This window comes from Erithacus rubecula (assembly GCF_903797595.1).
Source record: "Erithacus rubecula genome assembly, chromosome: 1".
Classification (NCBI taxonomy): domain Eukaryota; kingdom Metazoa; phylum Chordata; class Aves; order Passeriformes; family Muscicapidae; genus Erithacus; species Erithacus rubecula.
In genome coordinates, this window is record NC_136658.1 from 24,863,887 (window position 1) to 24,883,820 (window position 19,934).

General features: G+C 43.4%; 2 protein-coding genes across 2 annotated transcripts in view; one reads left to right on the plus strand and one right to left on the minus strand.

Moving 5' to 3' along the window:
* Positions 1–12,465, plus strand: part of ATP6V1A (ATPase H+ transporting V1 subunit A) — a 29,953-nt gene extending 17,488 nt beyond the window's left edge. The window contains exons 7-15 of the mRNA XM_079306347.1: positions 772–934; positions 2,070–2,178; positions 2,983–3,105; positions 3,193–3,307; positions 4,394–4,457; positions 5,169–5,372; positions 7,033–7,127; positions 8,278–8,449; positions 10,320–12,465. Coding sequence (XP_079162473.1) covers positions 772–934; positions 2,070–2,178; positions 2,983–3,105; positions 3,193–3,307; positions 4,394–4,457; positions 5,169–5,372; positions 7,033–7,127; positions 8,278–8,449; positions 10,320–10,412 — 1,138 coding nt within the window. The 3' untranslated portion in view covers positions 10,413–12,465. The remainder of the gene's footprint in view (positions 1–771; positions 935–2,069; positions 2,179–2,982; positions 3,106–3,192; positions 3,308–4,393; positions 4,458–5,168; positions 5,373–7,032; positions 7,128–8,277; positions 8,450–10,319) is intronic.
* Positions 12,466–12,714: 249 nt separating this feature from the next.
* On the minus strand, positions 12,715–16,204 carry DUSP12 (dual specificity phosphatase 12). Its single transcript, XM_079306497.1, has 6 exons — positions 15,713–16,204; positions 15,525–15,638; positions 15,336–15,454; positions 14,323–14,419; positions 13,749–13,935; positions 12,715–13,270 (listed from the first exon to the last, which is right to left on the minus strand). The coding sequence occupies exons 1-6, from the start codon at positions 15,979–15,981 to the stop codon at positions 13,109–13,111; spliced, it is 948 nt and encodes a 315-aa protein (XP_079162623.1). The 5' UTR covers positions 15,982–16,204; the 3' UTR covers positions 12,715–13,108.
* Between the last annotated feature and the right edge of the window lie 3,730 nt (positions 16,205–19,934).

Consider the following 19,934-nt stretch of genomic DNA (forward strand, 5'->3'; position numbering starts at 1 on the left):
GGGGCAGCAGAGGCAGGAGGCCTTAGAGTCTTAGATTTTTTTAAGGGTAAGCTTTCGCCATGCGTCACAGCATAATCTTAAAAAATATTTAGCTGAACTTCTTATGTTTATTTGGCAGGTGAACTCACTGGTGGAAAAAGAAAGTTTAACAAAACTGTTCTAGTGCTTTAATTTAGAAAAGACTGGGCATGCATAAACTTAACATATAACCGTGTCATATCTGCAGAAAGGCTAGAACTTCCAAGCTTGGTATCTTCATTTGAATGCATGAGTTGGATATCTTTCCATGGACTTGAGGATGTGTAGTTTCCAATAATTTTGAGGTTGTCACTTAGGAAAACTGTTGCACTTAACTGTAATGCAAACTGCTCATTTAAGCAGCTAACTTCCAAGACACGGAATTCAGTTATTTGGGTCCTAAAATATTGTGCTGCTTATTCTATAATGCACAGCTAAGTACTGTTGTTCTTTTCTTAGCATTTGCATTCCATCGCTGCTTCCAGCTGTGAAAACTGCTGTGTTTCAAGCCCAAAAGTCATGCTGTTGTATCAGAATACATCATATACTTCCAAGGACAGGAAAAGAAAAGGATGGTTTAATCCCTTGATTTTTTGATTTAGTGAAATACCTCTGTGTCTCTCACTCAGATCATTGAATGTGACTCCTGTCATTCTGCTGTTGGTGAGGGAGTTATAGTGGAAAATATATTCTAAGATGGGAAAGAGCTGTTTGTTAGTTCCTTGCAAATCAGAGTCCTTTATCTTTACTCAGGTGTGTACAAGGAGGTACAACAGCAATTCCTGGGGCATTTGGTTGTGGAAAGACTGTGATCTCACAGTCTCTTTCAAAGTACTCCAACAGTGATGTCATCATTTATGTAGGCTGTGGAGAACGAGGAAATGAAATGTCTGAAGTACTGAGAGATTTTCCCGAGGTTAGTATGGAGATTTCCTGGGAGGACTTGCTATCATATTGGTATTGTAACTGGGTAAAATATTGTGTTGGTAGAGTGACTTGAAAAGGTCATCTTGCCTGACTTGAAGCTCTGGCAAAAATCCCTTTTGGCTTGTTTCAAGAATTATTTCAGTTGCCCTTCAATAAGCATCTGGACTAGTTTTCGGTGTACCTTCTAAATTGTTTAAAATAAAGCCAGAATGAATGTCAGAGAAGAATTTAGTGCAGTTGTAAGCATCTTAACTGTCACGGGTCATGTCTCTAGAAAATGCAGCATCCATTTACAAGTTGCAGGGTGGTGATACAGTTACCAGATATTAGTTTGACATGTTAAGCTTTGGAATACCTTTTGAATGAAGTAGAAAATATCTTGTAATAAAAAAAACCAAACCCAACAACAAAGTAACAGGTTTGCCAGTTCTTGTACCTGTTACTATGTTTTAATGAAGTTGTTGTGCCTGGGTCAGATAGTAAGAACTGTTAGATGGAAATTTCACTGTCAGAAATAAGGGGTAAAAGGCTTAGGTGTGTTGATTGGTGACAAGGTGGCAAAGTCAAGCTGAGGTGGCCTTGAAGAAGGTAAATCCCAGGGTATTTGTAAATGGAATTCCACACAAATGTCAAGGTGTGCATTCTGTTGTTCAGGTGCTTGTAAGGCTTCATTGAAGTTAAAAATGTGGTTTTATGTCCAGCTATCAAATACTAACTTGGCTTCTTGCAGATGGGGGAAAAAAGCTTTCTGATTCCTAATGGACTTATGACAGGAGGCTAAGAGTTTTTAGCTCTTTTGGCTTGGAAATCTGAGAGAGGACAGTGTGCTTCCTTGTGCAACGGGTTTGGCATTACTTATTTGATTAGGATCAGCAGGGATTTGGCAGTTGCAGAAGATGAGGTGAGACTGAAGCGTGTACATTAAAAAGTTAAGCTGTATGCAGTCTGAAAGACAAACCAACATATCCTAAAATTTTGGATCTCATCTCTTAGTAGAATAGCTGTGAGGAGGGTATCCTGAGACAAGACAAGTAAAACAGTAAAAAAAAACAGAGCAGTGAAAAATTAACAAAAAAACTTGCTACTATTACAGTTTGGGTGTTTTTCCTTTTCTTGCATTTTAGTTAACAATGGAAGTTGATGGCAAGGTAGAAAGCATCATGAAGAGAACAGCTCTGGTAGCAAATACTTCCAACATGCCCGTGGCTGCCAGAGAAGCCTCCATCTATACTGGTAAGATTTACAAGAGGATAGAGGAAGTTATGTGTATAAAGCAAACCATGGTGCTCTAATATTTTCAGTTCCTGAGATGGCCATATGGAGAATGCTGTTTAGTTTCAGAAGTAAACCCTTTTCTGATCTACACCACATCTTAGTATCTTAATTGAATCTGACTTGCATATAATTGCCATTTCTGAATACTGAGTAAATTTTGTTTATAAGGTGAACTTGCTGTGCCAGGACTTGTGTAGGTTTTCTGCATGTGTTAATTTAAGTTTTGACTAGCTTTTTGCTGACAAGTAAAGCCACTTATTGGACAAGAATAATATTCTCTGAGTTGGCAGACTGATCTTTCCTTTGCAGCCTCTTAAAGGCTTTTTTTTTTTTTAAAGTTCTTTCTTATGAACAGTTGTCAGATAATTCAGATAAAACATGACCTTTTCTCACTCTTGTATTCTGGTGGTTTGAAAGAGAAGGAGACATTTTATAGTAAGAAGAGTCTTTGTTCATGGTTTCAGTGAGGGAAAGAGTAGCATCAGGGACATTGCAGTGTCTCTTCAAAGAAATACACATGAATGTAAGATGAGTCTGAGTAGTTCATAAACAAAAATGAGGAGAGTAAGAAAAAATAAACAGCAACAGAAAAAAAACCCAAAACAGTGGGACATAAGCAGGAAGAAACAGTAAATTTCATTGTCTGTTTCTATCAAAATATAAACTCAAATAATATGGTTTATTTGCATCTTTCTGAGAACACATAAGCATAGAATTCCTTTCTGAACTGTATCGTGCAGCATGCTGTTGTCTTTGTTACAGGAATCACCCTGTCAGAGTATTTCCGGGATATGGGCTACCATGTCAGTATGATGGCAGACTCTACCTCCCGATGGGCTGAGGCCCTCAGGGAAATCTCAGGGCGACTGGCTGAAATGCCAGCTGGTGAGTAGTCTTTCCTCAGTCTAGTCTTGTAAATGAAGCCCTTCAAACTTTGAGCCTTTGACTGAATCTGTGTGTTGGTGCTTGCAGACAGCGGTTATCCTGCCTACCTCAGTGCCCGTCTGGCCTCTTTCTATGAGCGAGCCGGGAGAGTGAAGTGTCTGGGAAATCCTGAGAGGGAAGGCAGTGTCAGCATTGTTGGAGCGTGAGTGTTGCATTGCTTTGCCTCTGCACTGGCTGCAGTTCTTCTTTGCTGTTTATCTATGACATGGTGCCCTTTTTCTGATAAAAAGGTCTCGTTGCTCTGTGCAGCTGCAGAACATAAAAATATGGGAATGAGTAGGTAGATATTTAGTCTCTGTTCATCCAGAACTGCTGTTAAATTGTGCGTGGATGCAGAAGGAATTGATGTGGACAGGTAGCTCTATAAGGTGTGGAATCACAGGCACAGCAATCAGATCAAGTGGCTTTGGGAAGAATGTCATTAGATCTTTCTGAAAAGTGTGTCAAACCATGCTCAGAGCAGGAAGGAAGGGGCAGTTGGAGCAGCACTGTGTGCATTTGGGGGCATAATGAGTCATGACTCTCATGCTCAAATAGAGTATAATGGAGTAGTGTTATCTCAGGCTGTGATGTGCTGTGAAAAGCATGGTGTCTGCAGGCATTCTCCTAGGTGATACTGGCTTGTATATCATACTCGGGGCAAAGTGGATTCCCTGTGTTTTTAGGAGGGCCTCTGGCATCTGCAAAAACATCCAGAGTTGATTTTTTTTGCTCTGCTTAGTTCTGCTGTTCACAGCATACATACATAAGGGCTTTCTGCTTTTAAGATTTGAAGATTTTTTTTTTTAAATCTCTGGGAAGGCATGTATTGGAGTGTCAAGCACAAATGAAGTAGTTACTGTATAGGTGAATATCAAAAATAATTTCAGATTATGATATTGTTTCCTGTATTCATGATGTGTATTCATGATGTTCTATCAGCATTATTGCTGAATCTGTTCCAGTTGAGACCAGTTTAATGATCCAAGCTGGAGTTACTACCTGGAGCTAATGTGACTAAAATTACACCTTAATATTGTCAGTCACTGATGCAACTATTTTACGGTATGCTTGATATTACCCCTGTGTGGGTATGCATCAAGCACTTTCTGCAACCATATTGCAATCCCTTATTTACTTGAAATCATGGTTTCTCTGCACTGAGCTGTGCAGTCAGTCATATGTTCAGTAACTCAGTTTGAACTGTGGAAGCAACTCTGATAACCTTTCCCTATCCCTCCCTGCTCAGTGTCTCTCCGCCAGGTGGTGACTTCTCTGATCCTGTCACATCTGCTACCCTGGGCATTGTTCAGGTATGTCCCACAATTTTGTAGCTCTTCTGTCTGCTTTGTTAGACTCCAGATGGTTGTATTTCAGCACATTGGTGCCAATGGCTGGGCTTTGATTTGACACAGGCATCGTTGTAGGTGTTTTGGAAAATGTTCTAATATCGTAGAAGGTGACCTTGTGAGATGGTCTCAAACTGATTTGTTTGAGATCCCTTTGGAAAGAGGAAGTGAAGGCAGCAATTTGTTCCAACAATGCCTGCTCAGGGATATCTGTGTCCTTCCTAAGTGCTGCCTGTTGAGCTGCACTGCAAATGTATATGTTCAAGCTGAGATGAAAAGCAGACCACTCTTAATACAGGTGCATTGAAACCACAAAAAAATCCTCAGAGAAGCTGAGCGAGTGTCTTGCAAGTGAATGCAGTTTTAGGAAAAGCAGTTACATCTATTCTCTCCACTTAGACTCCAATATTGTCATTGCTATGGCTGATTGCTCTCTCATGAGCAGTCTCAAGCTGAATAAATCTGAACTCAGCTTAAAAGTTGCATCATTTTTTAAGAACTGTTGTTTGAATGTCACTTTTATAGTGACTCCCAGGCTTCCATTTGTGAAGCCTTTGCCATGTTGCATTAACTCCAACTTGCTCAACTTGGTCTCTGTATTTTTTTTAATTGCCTTCAATTATTTTAGTTCACTTTTGATTTGGAGAGCTGATTGACCTTTCTGGCTTCTGCCAGGTTTTCTGGGGCCTGGATAAGAAGCTGGCACAGCGCAAGCACTTCCCATCTGTGAACTGGCTGATCAGCTACAGCAAATACACACGAGCCCTGGATGAGTACTACGATAAGCATTTCACAGAATTTGTTCCCCTAAGGACAAAGGCCAAAGAGATCCTACAGGAAGAAGAGGACCTTGCAGAGATTGTGCAGCTTGTGGGCAAGGTGAGTGACCAGATTTGGTGTCATTGAGCCATCTTCCATTTCCTTGTGGTTAGTGCAGGCTGTTGACCATGTCTTAGAGCGGACCTGGTGGATACTCATTGCATACAGAAGATCACTGGAAGATGTCAGACTCTCTCACCTCAAACTGTGTTTTATTCCAAATTTCCTACATGTTCTTTGACTTCTAATGACAAGTTGTTCTTCAGATTTGCTAAGCCTTGGCCTGGAGCTACTTTTCTCATGTAAATGGGATTGTGGGACACCTACTGCTTGCTTTAAACTTGCTTCGGTGTTCTAGTATTGTTGAAATGCCCTTTGCTGCAAATTAAAGTGCTATTCCATTGAAAACAGTCTTTGTAGAGAAACTATGCAAACCCATCTTTACTGTTGAAGTTACCTGAAGGGTTACAGTTTATTAGAAACCATGTTGCCAGCTTCAGGACAGAGGTGTTGGCATTTACAAATCGGCCTGTAGAAACAAAGTGAAGTGTGCTTTTTAAAAAACTTGTGATCATTTGTTTTTTCTTTGGAAACCTGTGACATAGGGCTCCATTTTGCAGGCATTCAATTTCCTTTTTTCATGTCAATATTTTGAAGAAAAAGCTAAACTTGGACAGGAAAATTTGCATTGAAAGCTCTCAGAAAGGACCCAGTAAAAACTCTGTTTCAGCTTAGCACTGTAAATATGATAACTGGCAGGTTCCGGGCATGTACTTGACAGTAGTTTAATTCCAAAATGTTCAGATGAGCTATGAGGATTTACAGTCCTTGGTGTGGAAAGGATATTGATAAGCCAGTACTTATGACTAGGCATTGTTCTTATGATGGAATTACAGGAACTGCTGATTTTTTTTCTCAGAGATGTTATCTTTGACAGTTCTTTTCTGTCTGGGCTTGGCTAACAACTGCAACAAACATTTAGAAAGGGGGAATCATGGAAGTACAGTCAGTGTATTTCTTTCTTTTTAGCTCTGAATTCTGTTAGTCTCCTCATGAAAGAAGGTCCAAACTTTGTGTCTAGAAAGCAAGTTGGGCTACTTAAAGATCAATCAGGCCCTTTTAGCAAAAGGGTGATGGAGGAGAAGAGCAACCTGTGGTGCCAAGAGCAGCAGTGTGCAGCAGAGTTGTGGCTGTCCTGTGGAGTATGACAGGCATTGTCATCAACTCCTTTTCTTTTCTTGAATGCCAGGTGGGAAAAGTACATTGGTAATGGTGCAGACTAGTACCAAATCCTTTAGCTTGTTTCTTGATCTAGCATTCTGAGATCTAGTCTTTCTTCCATAAGGATTGAGGAAGGTAAAAATGAATTTATCTTTATGTAGGAGGGTGATGTTTCAATGTATCTCATAACAAAGCCATGTGCATTTTCAATGTCTGGGGGCTTTCCCATGGTCTTAAACAGTGGGAAGGAAGTTCCCTTTATCATCAGATAGACCTAAAGCAGACTTACTGACTGTTTGGCCCATCTTAATCTGGCAGTCAATTAAATTGGGTGTTCTGTAGCAGGGAGTAAGAAATACCCAAAAGACAGGGTTCTGCTTGATGCTATCTTAGGAGGGTGAGAAGAACACAGGTACTGAAAAACATCTGTTCTTGGCTAGGACATACTGTGTCTTCATGGACTTGAGTACTAACCTAACTGTTTACCTTACTTTTCTAGGCTTCCTTGGCAGAAACAGATAAAATTACCTTGGAGGTTGCCAAGCTGATAAAAGATGACTTCTTGCAGCAGAATGGCTACACGCCTTATGACAGGTGAGATCTGATTGGCCACTCTACCCTCCTAGTCCTGTGTAGTCTAGACTGATAGAGTTATTTTACGTGGAAGCTGACCAATGCAGAAATTAATGTTGCTGTCCTTAAAGAAGTGGGAGAACTGTGCTTAGGCAGCCCATTCATGTTGTGAATGGCACTACTTAGGTAGTGCATTCATGTTGTCTTATCCCTTCTGAAGGCATGCTGAACCCTTCGGAGTTCCCAGGTCCTCCTCTATTGGTCCATTAGCCAATGTTTCTGCAGTAGCATGTCTGAGGAGGACAGGACTGCTTTATTTTCACAGACAACATCCAAAGTCTTCCTGTTTATTCCATCAATACACAGGGGACTGCAAGAATCTGCTTTCAGTTACTATTGCATAATTCTTGAGTAAGTTTGATCCATCAAAAAAACTCTTAGTCTTTCTTTCACCCTAGTGAACTCTGCTTTTCTTCTTTCCATGCTATCCTTGTGTTTTAACTGCCTATATTTATCTCACTCCCCAGCCTAGGTAGATCAGGAACTCTCAAGTACTTCATCACTAAAAAATGTAGACATCCATCATTGTGTAACAGTGTGTGCCTTTGATCAGGTTACTAGGGCAGGTATGTGTATATGCTATAGGAAGCACAGGAAGTAGCACATAAATAATAATGAGATACTTTTTATGGCACTCGCCTACCCTTTAAAAATTGAACTGTATGAAGTGCTCTTGTCATAGGGAAACTCCCTTTCCTGTGAGTAAAGAAACTTGCAGAGCTGTCAACCCAGGTTGTTAGGAGGAAGCTTGTTCCCTTGATGGACAGAACAGGAAGGAGGAATTCTGTTGGCTGCTCATTGTTTTCCTTTCCTTGTTAGGATTGGCACAGATTGAAATGTGAGACTTGTACAGCAATGGTTCCTGTTCTCTCCTGTTTTGCCTGAATGTTTGGGTACTGCTTTAGAAACCTCAGTTTTAGTCAACTTCAGGATGATTGTCTTGGCCTGCAATTTGACTGTTTAAAAATGCAGGACCTATTTGAGGCAGCCCCTCTACTTGGCAGTATACATTAAAAATCCCTGGAGTAAAGCAGGCTGGCACTCCTCCTGTTAGGGAAGAATGTTGTTAACTGTTCCAAGATGCCTGACAGGTCCTCTTCTATTCCATCAGGTTCTGCCCTTTCTATAAAACAGTGGGAATGCTTTCCAACATGATTGCATTTTATGACATGGCACGCCGTGCTGTAGAAACCACAGCTCAGAGTGACAATAAGATCACATGGTCCATCATCCGAGAGAATATGAGTGAAATCCTCTACAGACTTACCTCCATGAAGTTCAAGGTATGTTTGTAAGGTTGTCCTGCTTCCTGTGAGCTTCCAGAGCCTCTGAAAGACTGACTCAGTGGTGTTGACCAAAGACCTTTTTGATAAAGGTCTCTGAACAGAGGCTCTTTGCCATCATTTTGAAGAGAGTAAAGAAGTGTTTTTTGAGCACAGAAATGTCAGTGCAGAAATCTAGTCAGGTGATGCTGACTGCACAGCCTTGGCAACCCACCTTCAACACTCTCTTTTGTGTTACATATAATCATAGTAGCAGTATAAGCATATTTTCTTGTTTGCTATGGGGGTTTTGTGATAAAATTCTGTAAAAATATTATAACGTGTTCTAAGGAGACTCTTATTAGAGAGAAGCAGCCTGAAGCCAAACATGGGACACATCATATATTATTGCAGGAGGGTTTCTTTCCTTAACTTCTAACTAAAATAGCTCAGTCAACATTTCTGTCATTCAGTTTTTCCTGGTTTTAAACTTCAGGCTGCTTATACCTGTCTCTAATATAAAAGAGACTGCTCAAAGTGGGGAGGGAAAGGGAGGTGTAACTTTAGCATGGGCTTAAGATAAAACAAGTGAATTGGAGCCACCTGCTGTGGTTAACTTCAGTAGCCATCATTTTAGGGTACAGCTTTGCTAAAAGTCATCAAGAGCATGCTGGTGTAGCAGTAATTGGTAGAACAGTAATAACCTGTGATACTGATATCCTCTATGAAATATAATGCTTACTCTGTTAAAACTCATGTAAGTCAATACTGAAAATCTTTGGAGAACAAGTAGCATTGGATTAAATAAATTTAGAATTAAATGTTGTACCATGGGCAATGTATTCTGTTCCTGCAGGATCCTGGCTTATTTCTGCAGTAAGTAGGTTCCTGGTATATATTCTCAAAGCATCAAGAACATAACAAGATACCCTTGGGGACATGAGCTTCTTTGAGAGCTGGTTATGTAGAGATAGGGTAAATAAAACACTCCCTACAAACCCTGGCCCAGCAGCAGGCAGTGCAGTACAGCAAAGCAGTGGACAGCATGGCTGAAAAAGGGAATCCAGAGAGTGCATGTATGTTAAGTGGAGCTGGACTTTTAATAGTTATGAAAGGAAAATTGTATTCCCCAGGTAACAGTCTGACAGTTGTGACAAATCAGATGTTCTGCATCCTGTGGTTTGGGTACTTTGGAGGGATAATGTAAGAAATAGTGCATCCACACATGTAAGGCCTCTGTGTTTACCAAGAGTTGCATCGACCCAGAGGATCTTGGCACTCAGAGGAGAATTTCACTGCCTGACAATTAATGCTTCTTGCAGAGAAAACCTTCCAGCCTCAGAGCAAAGCTTATAGTTACATTTTTTGCCTTTGTCTTTCATGAAAAGTATTCTGGGAAAATGAAACTGTACAAAGATATTTTTGAGATTTTTATGGTTGCACAATACATTTTAATTTGAACCAAACAAGCTCTAAATAATAGCAGAGTAACTCTTCCACTTACTGGGGATGCACTGCATTTGGTGTGGGGATAGTAGCTGGTATTATTACTACAGCTCGTAAATCACACAGCATTAGCCAAGACCCTCAGTATTTTTGATTGCTTTCCAAATCAGTTGCTTTTCAGTGCAGTAACCACTGCTCATGGAAAAAAAAAAAAAAAAAATCTTTGCAGTACCCATTCTGCCTGCTCACTAATGTGAAGAGAATGAGATTTAAACCCTGTAGCTGTTGGTGAGACAGACAGGATGCAAAGACAGCTACAGTGCCTGCTCTGCAGTTAGCAAGTGTTAATCCTGAGGTCAAGAGGTTACAGCAGTTACAAACCAGGGCTGATTTAAGTGCCATGGGCTTTTCCTGACAGATTTGTTTATTTGCTGTGTTCTTTCAGGACCCTGTCAAAGATGGTGAAACAAAAATCAAGGCGGACTATGCTCAGCTGTTTGAGGATATGCAGAATGCATTTCGCAGTCTGGAAGACTAGACTCGACCTCTGTAACCACTCCAGTTTGTCCTCTCAGTTCCTCATCTCAGCTACTCTGCTTCCCTACCTTACAAGAATGATGCAACAGTACTTGAGTTGATAAATAATCCTATGTTTCCCCTGTTCATACTCAGAGAGTGTCTTTACAAAAACATTCCTCTTAGTTTCTATTTGGCATTACTTTGTGCATCTGAAGTGGTGAGTGATGTGTGAATGGGTCTGGCTGAGTGAAGAAAAGCTGTTGTACACTTCTAGGGTGGGGAAAAAATTCACCTTTCCTCTCCCAGCTCTCCTGGTAACCAGTTGAGCTGCACTGGCAGAGGAGGTGTAGGTCTTCATGCAGTCATGCAGTACATTGCGAGCTGTGGGAAGGGCATTTACACCTGCCACTTTGCTAAGTGACTATCAGATGTAGAACTCCCTGTTCTCAAACAGAACTTTTGACCATATTCTCATGACATGTTGATACAACCAAAAATTCTTGACTACTCTATTATTTCTGAGTCTCTCAGCTGAGTCTTTTGGTATTGAAATGTGGTAGTTCTGGTCCTCTCCAAGAAGGCACTAACTAGAAGATGAGCATGTACAAGCGACTGGTATAATTTTGTACACTGGAGTGCTCAGCTTCCAGCTGGGCTTCTTGGCTCCCATTTATCCCGTAAAATTTCCTGACACTCAGCTGCTTTACTTTGTGAAGTTTGCAACTGCTGCCATGTACTGCGGGGCATGGTTGGAAAGGTACAGTGATGCCACATGTGCTCACCACAGCATGGTCCTTTCTTGGTGGTGCTCTGCCAGTGCAATTGCCCCCAGTGCAATGCCCAAGTTATGCCAAGGAAAGGAAAGCAAGTGCTTAGCCTTCCTCCACCTGTGCTCACATGGCCTGTTGGGTGGTGGCACAGAAAGTCCCCAGTTCTTGTGTAAGAGGAATGTATGATGCTCAACTGGGGGCAGGGGATGAATGGGAGAAGGTTGATGAGTACAAAATGTATTTACTCCTGCCTTGTTGATTACAATGCAAGAGAAACCAGTGGCTCTGATCTTCTACTCTGTGCTGTGGAAGCGCTCTGTCAAGCAGTTGAAACTGCTGTCTCTTGGGCTTTTTTTATTGGTAGAACTAGACTAAGATGAGGGATGAGCAGAGCGCAGCCTTTCTGTCAAACTCCCTGAGCCCAGCACTCATCCCATTGCTCTAGAGTACAAGAGAGAGAGAGATGCTGGCATCCTCTCCAGTCTCTCCCTCTCAATTGTGTCAGGTGGCATCCTGGGTTCCAGTTGCCATCTACTGCTTTGTTAATTCTGAGACAGCACCTGTTGTTGGTGACACAGTGCCTATGTGAGCATTAATCCTGCACTGAAGTATTTCCACCGGCACCAGCTTTGAACAGTAGTAATGCAAAGGGATCTTGTGCTATGGACCAAATGCTGCCACTTCCATTATGGTATCAACCCACTGTTTGTCAGGGGAGAGCCCAGCTGAAACTTAAAGGGATTGAGTATTTTTGGTTCTCATGAAAAGAAACTGCTCCTCCAGCTGATATTCTGGTAGTGAACGCTTACGTTTACAGCTCACTAAATTTTTGGTGTATGCTGCTTATTTTATCAATGAGCATGTGTGAATGAGTAGTCACCATCTGAGCCCTTGCTGGGCTCATCATTTGTACCCTTCACCACTGTACAATGTAGCATTTCATGCTAGAAACCAGATGTTCTTATCTCTTTAAATAGAGGATGTTATAAACTTTACAGAAGATGTCTAAGATAATGCAGTTCTAATATTTATTGTGCTGTACCTGGCCCTGAAGTGTGACCAGTTCAAAGTTTCATATATATTTTTTGTCCTTTTTGTGTCTGTTTTCAGTGTTGAGATTCCAATGTTCACTGTGTCCTGTGAGTCTTCCTTCCACAGCTGTGGAAGGAATTACAACATGGGCAGAACCCCACCACCTACTTTATCTTGTATATTTCATAATGTATGTTGCTGGAAATTGTGTAAAAAAATAAATTAAAAAAAAATTGTTCAAGTCAATGAAAATAAAATTGATTTAAATTAGGTTTTATTTGTCCTGTTTTCTTATGTCAAACCAAACCTATGCCACAGTTGTGTACACAGCAGCCCATCACAAAAGGTCACAGCTTGCTTAAAAAAAATTACTTCATCACTTAAGGGATTTCTTTGAAACTGTAAGCAGTAATTTGGCATGGACTCTTTACTTCAGTTCTCCCATTCCATTACAGCTTGCACAGTCTCCTCACACATTACATGGAAGAGTTACAAAGTAGTAAATACTCTTAGGGCAGGTATTTTTAGGATTACTTTTCATACAATAAAAGTGTAAGTTTGCCTTTTGCTGCCAGGCATGCAAACCAACTGTAATTGTACCATTGTAGGGTACTTGACACTTTGGATCAGAAGCTGAGCAGCACTACTGGACACAGCAACTCCTTTTGAATAAGGAGTGGAGACCTTCTGTGAACAGCAAAACATAAATGACATCACATTTGACCTATTTTGTAGATTTGTTACTCTGTAACACCTCTTTGAAGAAAGTGTCCTGATACATATGGAGAAATACAGCAAGCTGAAGGTGTTCAAGTAATTCTACCTCACAAAGGGGTGGAAGTCATAAGCTCAATTCCTGGCAACCATGGACTAGTAGTTCTCAGTAAGAAATCCATCAAGTGAAGTGATGAGTTCAGGTTTTGGCAATTTGGAAGTTACCAACTGGCAGTGTCCTCACTTCATCCACTCTACTTTTGTGGATCTGGAAGGCCGGAGTCACCCAGCGGCCACAGGAACACTGGTCCCCTCTCCAGCTGAAGGAGCCCAACTTTGACGTACATTTGGGACACAGAAGCTGCAAGAAAAACCCAGGAGTCAGTCTAAGATAAGTTTTGATGTGGATCTAGTTAAAAACAGGCAAAAAGCCAAACTGGAAGGGATCATTATAGCCCTGGGGTGTAGCAGGCAGCTGTGCTGACAGAAGAGAGGGTGTGCTAGGACCTGGTGGGATTTGAAGACAGTTTTACCAAGGTCCAAAGACTCGGTCAACCTGAGACCACAACAGGCTTCTAAAGTCCCACAAATCTTTCTCATAATAGAAACAAACAGCAGATAAACCCTGTCCAACATCCTGTCTGGTGTTGTCAGCTCAAGCACAGCACCAATTCATTTCCTTGAGAAAAAATATTTTAAGAATCTGCCCATAAACTGCAAAATTCACACCAGAAAGGCTGGGAGCACCTTGCATAGGGTTTTCCTTTCAGGGAAGAAACACAGTTCTGCCTTTACGAAAAAAAAAAAATCCAAAGAATAAAGCACATTCTTTACTTCACCTGTCCCTCCATTACTCCGAGCAATGCTGGTTCCATCCACTGCACAGGCTCGATGAAGTATGAGGTGCACTTTTCCTGGCCATTCCCAGAAAGCCGTGCAGAGTTTGTTATCCTCTTGTGGGCAAACGCTGTCAGTCCGATTCCTTCCATGTGGGACAAAATGCTGGAGCTACGGAACAGAGCACGTCTGCCCTCCGGGACATGGGAGAAAAGAAGTAAAACAAATGTTTTTCCTTAACTGGGCAAATCTAAAGACAATAGAAGGTAGGCATACAGGTCTCCTGACTCTAAATAAAGAGGAGTACAAATTCTACATTTTTGGTTAGTCTAGAAGGTTCACAAGCACCACTCCAGGGAACAAAAAATTCTGTGGTTTGTACTTTAGGTTCTTTTTTTTTTGCAAACACAATATGGAAACTTAGGCAACAGCTCATCCTTGAGCTGACAACGACATACCTGTTGATTTACACAGGTTATTCTTCTCTTGCGTAGATTTCACAACAACATTTTAAGGAGAAACACAAAATATTTTATAAATACATAAAAATACACATTTTTTATATCTATAAAGTACCTGCATTTCCTGCATCTGTAAAGAATCTCTGTGTTCAATTTTTGACATACAGTGGTAGGATCAACTGCAAAGACTTCTCGGGGCAAGTCTTGAGGTTCTGCAGAGAGATTAGGACCATGTTGATAATCAGATCAGATCAGCCACGCTACATTCCTGGGATTGAGACAGGATTATGCCTCTGCCCCAGTCACTGCCTGCAGGAGCCACCTTTTTCCAATTCATTTGTTCTCTCAGCAATTCCAATACATTTAGGTAAAAACAAGAGCCTCATCCCGCCATGCCTAGACTGAGATTTGCATAAGGCAAGGAACTGGGATCTAGACTATGGTCTCAACCACGGTAAAATAATCATATTTTGCTTTATGTTCTTACTTCAACAGAAAGTAAAGGCAGAGGAGGTTTCTGAGCAGTTGTGTCAATGTTTTAGTGCCCAAAATACAGAAAGTCAGCTTGCAAATGGGAACTGCTAAGGACAATGACACATAAAGGGCAACAGCACTGTCATGTTGAGTATGCAACACTGAAATCTTGCAATAAAAGCTGCAGATTACTATTTTATTATAAAATTACAGACATGCACATGTATCTTTTGCAAATTAAAGTATGAAAGTTTACTTCATTACCTGAATTTCAACTTTATCTCAAGTTTTGCATATTATTTTTTCATCACATTGACATACTTTCTGAATATGCTGTTTACTTTGCCAGGGATGTAAAAATCACGAAAAGTATCAAATTGACTTTACCATTTTTCGCAATTTGCTAAAGAGCTCAACTCCTTACAGATTTTACTTCCCACGCATCTCTCAAAGGTTTTTTCCCCACTGATGAGCTGGGATTCTCTAGGGCTGGTATAACATGAATGCTTGCCCCAGCCACATCCAGCCTCACCTGCTTTGAGGGCAACACTCGAAGTCAAGCCCCTTTGACAGGGCCTTCTGCGTTCTTTCCGGAACAGCTTGTTCCCTTCCTTGGGAGACTTCGCTCCGCGCACCCGCGATGCTTCCACTCACCGGAGAACCTCTCGCTGAGCATCTCCAGCCGGTACCGCTTGTACAGGACGCTGCTGGTGTCCACGGCGCAGCCCATGGCCTCGTAGAGTTTCAGCTGCCCCTGGAAGCCCGGGTTCACCCTGCGGCGGGGGCGAGAGGCTGTGAGGGGGTGAGGGGAGTGAGGGGGGCGCGGCGCGGGCGGGCACTCACTGCGCGTCCGGCTTGGCGGCCCTGACGGCGGCGAGCGCCTCCTCCCAGCCGAGGCCCTGCGTCTTCATCAGGTAGGCGGCGATCACGGCCACGCTGCGGCTCACCCCGGCGTGGCTGCAAGGCAAGGGCGGCTGTCAGCGGCAGAGCCGCCGCGGGGAGCGCTCGGCCCCGCCACAGCCCCGTCTCACCAGCGGACGAGCGCGGCGCCGCCGCCCGCCCGGGCCGCGTCCAGGAACGCGGCGCACTCATCCAGGCGGCTCAGCAGGTCCGCGCAGGGTTCGTCCCGCGCCCGGACGTGCATGGCCCGCACCCCCGGCACGGCCGGCGGCTCCTCCGCGTCCACCGTCAGCACCGCCACCACCCCCGCCGCCGACAGCGCCTCCGGGGACGAGCACGACTCCGCGCCGCCCACGTAGAGCCCCGCCAGCACCGGCACCATCTCGACGGGAGCCGCCATGGCTGCGGGAGGAGGGGGGGAAGCGCCGCCCCCTGCGCGACGCTGCTTTCCGTTTCCCTTGCCGGTATGGAAGGAATGATTTCCGTAGAAATCGTCGTGTTAACTGTGCGTGCCGGGGCGATTCTCCTCCCTGCGCCACGAATGTTTGCCTTAACTCGCCTTTTTTGCCCTACCCCTTACAAATGCCCAGAAAACAAAAATATATCACAGCATCGGTCAGGTTGCCAATGGACGACAGTGGGTCATTTGGTCCCACCTCCCTGCTCAAGCTGGGTCGTCCCAGAGCACATGGTACAGGATTGTGTCCAGATGTCCTGGAGTATCTCCAGTGAGGGAGACGCCTGACACAGAACACGGGAATAGAGGTTTTCAGTTCCCCTTGAAGCTGCTAAATAGAACTTAAATACTAACTAGCAAAACAGATAAAAAGTAGACACACAGCATGCTAAACGTAGCTGCAACCAAGGGATAAACCGATAATGAGCAATATAGCCGCTCCTGTGGCAAAACAAGAAGCAGCAGCCCATGCCCCAAGAGAATTTCAAGCCAAGGTCATATGCAACACTGGGGGTGTCAGGAAAATCCACAAACGCCAGAGGTTTATGTCCAAATAGAAGACAGAGGAGTCCTGAGACTTCATTCAAATAAACGGAGAGAGTCCCCTGGAGCACAGGGGGTTTTCTGTCTCGAGATTTCGGAGGGTGCAGCCTCCTTTTATGCTAAACTCCCGGCTGCATGTTGCCCTCTTCCTTTCCCCATTGCTGAGGTACTTGGAAGGTACAGCCTTCCCGAACCTCTTGCCACATATTCCCCCTTGAACCTGCTATTTTACCGCAAAGCTCAGAAGTTCAAGCTGTGCAGACCCTTGTCTGTTTCAGAAGCCAAGATTTCTGGGTTCTGTAACAAACCTGCTGCCCAAAATTGGCAGAGACATTAAGATCCATTTCAAAGACTTTAACACCCATACCTTCACCCATCAAATTGTTTGCAAAGACATTAGCTTTTCTCTCAGGGGCACTCATAAAGGACTTCCAGTAGGAGGTGCATGCATGCAAGTTAGTTCTAGGAAAAGTGATGTTTCTGTATTAGTAAGGAAGTACACTGCAATGAATATGTATGGTCACAATGGAATTTTACTCTGGACAGAACTAAATTAGAGAAGATACCTTCTGGATGTCCAGCATGCTCATAATAAAGGATCTCTGATTTCTAATACTTTAAATTGTGTTAGAAAGTTTGTTTGCCAGCTGTCTTCTGTCTCATTCCACAACTTCTCTGGACAACTTGTTCCACTGCATGGTCACCCTCGCAGTAAAATTCTTAGTCATGTTCAGGAGAAACTTCATGTGCATCAGTTTCTGCCTGTGTCCTAGTGGCTGGCACCAGTGAGAAGAGCCTGGCTCCATCCTCTTGGTCCCCTCCTCCCCTGCCCTGCCCCCTGACTTTTTATTATGGCAAAATGCCAAATTTCATTATACAGACCTGTGCTAAGGCTCTCTCCATGGCTCAGACACAGAACCTTACCCTGTCTCCACTGTATGGGATAGAAAAGCCTGAAGGCCCTAAGTACTGTCACTGGAGGGATTGTTCTAGTGTGGCTCTGTATAAGACAGCTGAAAGCAAAATTATTGCAAAAAGCATCTGCAAGGGCCTCTGGGATTCTTGCAGGATGCTGACTAGCCACAAAGGAGTGAGACTGGCAGTCACCTCAGACCTGCTAATGTGAAGCTGGAATTGGTTGCCACGGGAGATTGTTATCCTTTTCCCATGGGAGAGGCAGATGGAGCTGGGGTATTGTGGAGCAGCTGTCGTGCTGCAGGAGGGCTGGGCCAGCACGGAGATGCTGCTGAGGATGCTGTCCACGAGACACTTCCTCACCAGTGCCAGCAGACAGCATGCACCAGTTGCCAGTCTTGCTGGGAGATGGGCAGTGGGACAGCAGCTTCCAGACTTGCGGAGTTTCCATGTGGTACTGGTAGTCCACTGATCAGACTGAGAAGACTCTTTGTAGTTGAGGTGGGCCCCAAGGTTTCCAAGGGTGCAAGGTGCTCAAAGTTTGCTGCTATTCTGCCTCACCTCCCATGCTTGCCCTAGTGCCTGTGTGATTGACAAGCTGCTCCAGGGAAAGGCAGATCCCCCCTTTGGATGGATCAGTTCTAAATTGCATAAATGTGACCTAGAAGGTGTGCCTGTGTATCTGAGTATGAGGAGTTTCTGACAGCTCTCATTTAGATTATTTTAAGCTACATAAATGTGCAAAATGTCTTCTTCCAGTTGTCATTGCCACCAGCAAGAAACAAAAGGTTTATTGAAAAAGCATTTTAAAATGCAGACAACTTTCCAGTAACAGCAGGGGAAAAAAAAAGCATACTGAAAAGAAAGACAGGTGGATATTAAAACCATAAAAAAAAAAAAGTGTATGGACCTTATGAAAACAGATAACAATTGTAACAAGCTACCATGGGGAAAAAACAGATTATTCATTTCTTGAGTGATATGAAAAGAAGTCTGCAGGCAATTGCAAGTTACTGAAGGGGCTGTGAGTTTTACAGCAGGTTTATATTATCCAGGTATTATGTGAATACTAAGAAGTGGCTAGTAATCTCTGTTAACCTTCAAATCTGTGAATATGCAGGGGAAAATAGTACTGTCTGCAACTTAAACCAGGCAGGGCTTGATGCAAGATCCCAAGAGTTTAATCTAGTGGTAATGTTAGCACTGCAGTCCTCCATGCTGCTTTCTAAAGCTGTGGATAATGAGTGAATGTGAAAAAGATGTGATTTCAAACTGGAAAGCTGTACTGGGGCTAAGTACAAAGTCCTTGGGGCAGACCCCACAGACAACTCAGTATCTAATAGCTTCACATGACCAAAACTGCACTTACTAAACCTCACTGTTTCTCTCCACCCCCCTTTACTGTATTTGCCACCTGCAGCCTGAGGCAGTGTGTCCTGAATTTGCTCATGACTCCCAAATTAGAGCAAATATCTTTTTCAGTCTGATTAGCAAACACTTTTTCTGCCCCCACCTCCACCTCCCCCATCATCTTCTCCTCTACCACCAAAAATTGTGATGTTCTCCCCAAGGTTCCAGGAAACCATGTGACTAGTTAAGCAGTTGGGGTGAGCTCAGGTGCAAAGAAAAAGCCAGTCAGATGATGGGCTGCTGCCCCCTCTCCAGCAAGCGCATTCCATCTCTGCGTGTGTCTGCCCAGCTGCTTCCTAAGGGAAAGGAAAATGCCAGGCTTCTCTGGGCTGCCTGCTCTGGATCCTCACAGCAAAACCAGACTGGCAAAACTGATTTTCCTGCTGTGGAAGCAAAAGCACCAGGGCCTGGGCATAGCACTCTCTTCCCTCCTAGAAGAATTTGTCTGCATCTTTCATCGCACAGCAGGGTGTCTCTGTTCCTTTGGGCTTTTGGGTAGTTTGGGGCCTGTATATCAGAGGATTTGAGAGAAGAGTCTGCAGCCCACACCTGGGTTGCCAGAAAGCCATGTGTGAGAGACCGCAGCTCTGGATTTCTGTGTCTTCCTCACATCTGAATGCAGCAGGAACTTTGCACAGGTCCTGCTGGTGAAGGGGCCTGGTACCATTTCTTGCCTCTTGGGGAAAGGATGTTTTGCTGAGCTTGGAACTCTGTGGGGGCTGGGAAGTCCTGCATGGCAGCATCCTATCCCTTAAAGCAGGGACTTTCCAGCAAACACAGTGCTTGTAGCAGAAAATTTAACTTCTGATTTTTGAAAGGCTGCTGTTCCCTACATAACTACACTCTGTGTGTCTGTATTCACGTGTTTACCTTTATCCATGAATCAGGAGGAAGAATTGCTTCATCTCCCAGCAGGAAACCTCAGACTTGCAGAGGCATTTGGAGAAACAACAGAGAAAGAGGCTCACTCTTGATACTCTGCAGGAGGACTTCATCTTAGTCCTGTGTGGGTGGGATGTTCCTACCTG